The sequence below is a fragment of the Neolamprologus brichardi genome, chromosome 3 (genome assembly GCF_056152115.1).
Source record: "Neolamprologus brichardi isolate AB-2024 chromosome 3, ASM5615211v1, whole genome shotgun sequence".
NCBI lineage: Eukaryota > Metazoa > Chordata > Actinopteri > Cichliformes > Cichlidae > Neolamprologus > Neolamprologus brichardi.
The window spans coordinates 54979748-54986414 of record NC_142106.1 but is presented as its reverse complement, the minus strand read 5'-3'; the positions used below and the strand labels follow the sequence as shown (position 1 = coordinate 54986414).

Genomic DNA, 6667 nt, shown 5'->3' with positions numbered 1-6667 from the left:
CAAACATACTTAAGTAGAAGGACTGATGTTTGTGTTAAAATACCCTCTTAAAGCTGAAATACTGATTCAACTTTCTCCAAAAGTTGATTCTGTTCATCTGGACGTAGCGTTTTGTGGGAGAAACGTTTCGTCATCATCCAGGTGACTCTTTCAGTCTCAGCTGACTGCAGGTTTCAATCTTATAAACAGTAAATTTGCATAATGAATGAAACCAGCCCACTGAAGGAACAATGGGCTGGGAGGTCAGTTCCTTAATCTTAATTATGCAAATTCTCATGACCATTGATCAACAACCACTGATCAATGGTCATGAGAATTTGCATAATTAAATTAATTAATTAAATGTTTTTAGTGATAAAGAAATGTGTTCACAGAGGGAGAAAGAGGAAGAGGAGTGGTGTTTGTGAGGAGGAGCAGCTGTCCTGCTTTTCTTTGTGTCAGGACGTCCTGAAGGATCCAGTCTCTACCAGCTGTGGACACTGGTTCTGCAGACAGTGTATCTCCTCATACTGGGACCAGTCTGCTTCATCAGGAGACTCTTCCTGTCCCCAGTGTGGAGAAAGATCCAGAAGCAGAGCTGGACTGCAGACAGCCAGTCAGAGCAGCTGTGTACAAAGTAAGACTGAACATCTGTCTGCTGATGGACTCATTTCTGAAAACTGGACTTCTTGTGTTGTTCAGACATTGAAGAGTTTTCTTTCTCTTTAGTCTCATTGTTTTTCTTTCTTTCAGCAGATGTTGGTCTGCAGAAGGTTTTAGATGAACATAAGATCAGTCTGAGGAGGAGATGTGAACGTGTGACTGAAGGAAGTGATGAAACAGGAAGTAGAACCCTCCTCAACAGGATCTACACTGAGCTCTACATCACAGAGGGACCGAGTGAAGAGGTTCATACCCAACATGAGGTGAGGCAGCTGGAGAAAACTTCCAAGATGGACACTCTCCATTACACTCCAATCAGGTGCCAGGACATCTTTAAAGCCTTCCCTGACCAACAGAGACCCATCAGAGTGGTTCTGACCAACGGCGTGGCTGGTGTTGGAAAAACCTTCTCAGTGCAGAAGTTCACTCTGGACTGGGCAGAGGGCTTGGAGAACCAACATGTCAGTGTGGTGGTTCTGCTTTCATTCAGGGAGCTGAACCTGATCAGAGATGAGCAGTACAGTCTTCTGGAGCTGCTCCATGTTTTCCATCCAACATTACAGAAGGTCACAGCAGAGAAGCTGGCTGTCTCTCAGCTTTTGTTCATCTTTGACGGCCTGGATGAAAGCAGACTTTCATTGGATTTCACCAACAAGAAGCTGCTGTCTGATGTCACACAGAAGTCATCAGTCAGCCAGCTGCTGACAAACCTCATCCAGGGGAATATGCTTCCCTCGGCTCTCGTCTGGATAACTTCCCGACCTGCAGCAGCCAATCAGATCCCTCCTACATGTGTTGACAGGCTAACAGAAGTACGAGGCTTCACTGACGCCCAGAAGGAGGAGTACTTCAGGAGGAGATTCAGTGATGAAGAGCTGTCCAGCAGAATCATCTCCCACATGAAGACATCCAGGAGCCTCCACGTCATGTGTAGTATCCCAGTCTTCTGCTGGATCACTGCTACAGTTCTGGAGCACATGTTGACTACAGAGCAGAGAGGAGAGCTGCCCAAGACCCTGACTGACATGTACTCACACTTCCTGCTGGTTCAGACAAAGAGGAAGAAGAACAAGTACCATGAGGGACATGAGACGAGTCCACAGGAGCTGACGGAGGCTGACAGGGAAGTTCTTCTGAAGCTGGGGAGGCTGGCGTTTGAACATCTGGAGAAAGGAAACATCATGTTCTACCAAGAAGACCTGGAGCAGTGTGGTCTGGATGTGACAGAGGCCTCGGTGTTCTCAGGAGTTTGTACAGAGATCTTCAAAAGAGAGTGTGTGATCTTCCAGAAACCAGTCTACTGCTTTGTTCATCTGAGCATTCAGGAGTTTCTGGCTGCTGTCTACTTGTTCCACTGTTACACCAACAGGAAGACAGAGGTGCTGGAAGACTTCCTGGGAGATTTGATGGTAGATGGGAATTTCCGAGAAGAATACAAAAACAGATCTTTTTTTAAGAACATGTTCAAGTCTTATATCTTCACATCAATGGATGTCTTTTTGAGTAAAGTCATAGAGAAATCCCTCCAGGGTAAAAATGGCCACCTGGACCTGTTTGTTCGCTTCCTTCATGGCCTCTGTCTAGAGTCCAACCAGAGTCTCTTAGTAGGTCTGCTGGGTCAGACAGAGATCAGTCCAGGAACCATCCAGAGAGTCATCAACAACCTGAAGGAGATGAACAGTGATGAAATCTCTCCTGACAGAAGCATCAACATCTTCCACTGTCTGATGGAGATGAACCACCTCTCATTATTTCAGGAGATCCAAGAGTTCCTGAAGTCAGAGAACAGATCAGAGAAGGAACTTTCTGAGATCCAGTGCTCAGCTCTGGCCTTCATGCTGCAGATGTCAGAAGAGGTTCTGGATGAGTTGGACCTGCAGAAGTACAAAACATCAGAGCAGGGACGACAGAGACTTATTCCAGCTGTGAGGAACTGCAGAAAGGCTCGGTGAGTCCAGATGTGATCATTAACATCATTGATCGGTGTAGGTTAGTAGTTTAATTTTGAAAATAAAATCAGATTGTAACCACAAAGTGTTTGTGTCCGTACGCTGCAACATTCCACACCATTCCTTAATTGTACAGACTCAGCAGCAGCTCCATGGATCCCAAATCCAAGAGTGGAGAACAGATTTGAAGTGTGTCACATCCATGCAGTCACAGCTGTTTCCACCATGTTTCCACTGATATTAATCCTGTTCAATGACACGTTTCATATCAGTGAATATGTTGTTTAGGACGTCCACTGACATGTTTAAGTGTCCTGCTGGAAATCACTCAAGTCATCCATGAAATCCATGAAAAATCCTTTTAGTGTTTCTAACTTCACCCTCTGTCCTCTCTCTCTCTCCATCCTCCTCACTGCTTCTTTCACTGATAATCACACAAACATCGTGTTCAGCTACAAAATAACACAATAATATCATCTGATGATCATTGTTATAAGAGCAGGATCCATATTTGATATCAGAGTAACACACTGCTTGGTTATGTGCAGTCATCATCAGTGACTGTGGGTCAAACAGAAGCTCTCTGATTGGTTGCTGACCTTGGTCACCTGTCCACTCTCACCTGTTTGTGTTTGCTCTCTCTTTGCTGTCTCCATCCTCTCTCTCCTTTCTCTCCCTCTCTGTCTTTGTACCGTCACTCAGGTCCAATGGAAACAGTGACATTTACAAACCAATCAAAGACAAACTGATCCATGTCAGGTTATAACAATATTCAAAGTGAATACAGGCTGCTGCTGGACACAGACAGGTAACATCATTTTGACTTGCTGTCACCTGGATCTGGACTCATAAACACTGAAGCCCTGAACAGGAATACAAATCATTTTCTGCCAACTAGCGACACACCAGCAGATAATGGCTCAGAAAGCTAAAAAGAGCCAATCATTTCTGTGTTTAGTTCCCCTGAAATCAGATCTGATATCAGCAGCTCTGAGTTCATTCATCATTATTGTCCAGTGATGAGATTTCTGCTCCATTTGGTAACAGTCAGCAGGTTTTTCCTGCGTGTGGACGTGAACAGTGGTACCTGACAGCAGGTAGCAAACAGAGCTCATCTTTCCAGCTGGAACTCTTCACTGAGCTGAACTCATTCAAAATGTTCTGGAGTCAGATTCAAAGCAGGAAACAGTCCAAAACTGAATCTTTTTGTCCCAATTCAGGGACCTCACGCTTGAAGTACACATTTTGAGTGCGATTACGTCACAGCCACGCGACAACGGCTGTCCCAATTCGAAGTGTACTTCAAATGTATACTCCAAATGCGCCGTCAATTTACCCTAATATCAAGCGTGGTCCAGTCTAGACTTTGTGGTCCCATATATCCCCCAATCCACAGCGCGGTGGTGGGTGTGGATAATTTTGCCGCAAAATACGGCAGAAGGGAGCGGCCGAAGAGTAAACTTTTAAAGTAAGTACTGAATATTATGTCACTTATTTATGTGCAAATGTTTAATAATGAAGAACATTACTGTTGGCCACATGTTGGCAAAGTTATGTGATATTAGTGATGTTTATACTTTCAGCGTTAACTTGGTTTTAAAGCCTTTACTTTAAAATATACACCGTTCTATAGTTGACCTTAATCTTACAGAGAATGTGATGATTTTATGGATAATTAAAGTCAGTCATAGATCCACAAACACAACAAGCTGAAAGTCAGTGATGCTGCTCGGTTTGCAGGCCTGAATATCACGGCACAAGCAGGATTCACTGCACTGTTAATGTTAGCTATGTTATATTGCTGCCTCTGTTCGGTAGTGTCGAGACAAACGGACTTTAACGTGTGTTTGAACGAGCTGACGGTTCACTCGTTAAGCTGAAAGAAAGATGCTTTAATCACAGGAGTCACACATGTGTCCACTGTACCATCTGGGAACTCTTCTTGTTTAGCACTCGTAATAACACAAACACTAAATCCTCCTGTTTGTAGCAGTGTATACACCTGAGACTGTCACCTGTGTGTCTGTCCTGCACTCTCTCTCTGTTTCTTTCTCTCTGATTGTGGAATAAAAGTATGAACATGTATTTATAAGTTACACTTGTGTTTGAATCCTGCAGCTTATCACACATTTGATTTCCATGTGTGACAACTGCAAGTGTCCAGAGTGGGGACAGACTGAGGGACCCACTGCTGCACATCATCTGTGAGGCTTTGCACCCCTGATGATCCACCAGGACAAACTCAGCAGTGTGTGAGGAAGAGGAGGAGGAAGAGCCAGCAGCAGCTGACAGATGGAGAGAATAGACAGACTGTTCCCTGTTTGTGAAGGACTGCTAGAAAAGTTTAACATAACTAATTGTCTGTCCTGAATCAGTCTTATTAGGTAATTTTCAAATAATTTGATCATTCCAGTGTTTTGAGTGTGGGAGAAAGTACTCAGGGCCTTCAAGTTACACACTATGAAAGGCAGCAACAAGTTTAATATCCAGAAACCTAAAGTATGTATCAGCAGCTGAATGGAGCTAAAAAATAAATGTTTGTTTCAGTTCTATGAAGCTTTGGGTATTTTGGATTAGTAGCACTGCTGTGTTTGTTGCATCATATTGCTGTAATTGTTTATATGCTTTATATATTCTGAGGTAAGTTGATCTATAGTGTTACATCATATTCTATAAGGATGTTATGTGTTTGTAGACTTTCTGCCCAGTTTGACCCATTTAGCAGAAGTCAGCCTGTTTAAGGCTCTGATATCTATTCTGTATGACTTAAAGCAGTTATGACATGGTCTGATTTTCTCACCCAATAAAGGAATATTTCATATATCAGTCTACTCTTCATTCTATCAGAAACTGTTTTCAGAGCTCGTACATTTTGTTTTTACACATATATGTAAGCATTGAGCCAAATGTAAGGATGCCAACATATTAAATGAACAATATTTCTCTTATATATATATATATAACATCTATATGTCAAAGATACTTGTCTTTGAGTAAAGATTTAAGATGATAGGAAATATAAATAACTATTATTAATAATTATTATGATATACTTTAGTCTCATGAACAACATTAGCTAATTGTTTTTTACTAACTAATCTTGAAATGACTGTTCAGAAATGAAGCCCAACAATCGTGTTTTTTTTACAGTCCTGTGGTCTCAGCCTCAGATACTCAATTTATCAAAGTGATGTCAGAACAAAAATGAATGACCAACAAAACATTTTTTCTCCTTCATTTCTGTCACACAAAGCTGTATGAAACGTTTCTCGTAGTTAGCATCATGGTTGCTAGGCAACCTGAACAGCACGACGAAGGCTAGACCATCCCATTTCACAAGCCTCTCACTTCCGCACTTCTCGTACTTATAGTACACACCGTACGTAGTGCGCGTAGTGCGCATACTTCAAGCGTGCAGACCCTGAATTGGGACACATCCATAGTGTCATGTCAAACACAGTAAGAGGAGCTGAAGCACAGATGTGAAGAGCAGATTCATCAGATTACGACCTCACTCTGTTTTGTCTTCATATACATTCAGTCTGTGTTTACAATGCAGATTTTCTGCTTTTATAATAACACATTTTATATTTTCTATCATCACAGACTGACTCAGTGTGGACTCTCAGAGTCTCACTGTGAAGTTGTGGCCTCAGCTCTGAAGTCCAACCCCTCCCATCTGACAGAGCTGAACATGAGTGAGAAAAAGCTGCAGGATTCAGGTGTGAAGCGTCTGTGTGCTGGACTGGAGAGTCCAAACTGTCGACTGGAGACTCTGAGGTGAGTTCACTGACTGCGGCTGTTGTTGTTTTTCTATATTTCAGGTCTTTGTTTGATGTTTGAAACTTTCTTTAGTTCCTAAATGTTCAGGATGTGTCTGAAGACAAATGTGAAGAAGTTTGAGTGCTTTCAGAAATGTTGTCTTTCCAAACGACTGAACAACAGTTTTTCCTTTTGGCTCCAAAGAGAAGTGACAGACTTGAGCAGGGTTCATTTAAAGGCTGACAGAAGTGGAGTGGTGACGGGGAGATGTTTGACAGGACAGTGTTTCAGCCTCCACAGGTTCATGTTGTGCT

General features: G+C 42.6%; 1 protein-coding gene across 1 annotated transcript; it reads left to right on the top strand.

Annotated features, from left to right (window-relative positions):
• Positions 1–342: 342 nt before the first annotated feature.
• Positions 343–6375, top strand: LOC148105874 (protein NLRC3-like). Its single transcript, XM_087838973.1, has 3 exons — positions 343–616; positions 733–2590; positions 6198–6375. Exons 1-3 carry the CDS (start codon positions 343–345, stop codon positions 6373–6375), a joined length of 2310 nt encoding a protein of 769 aa, XP_087695099.1.
• Positions 6376–6667: the final 292 nt, after the last annotated feature.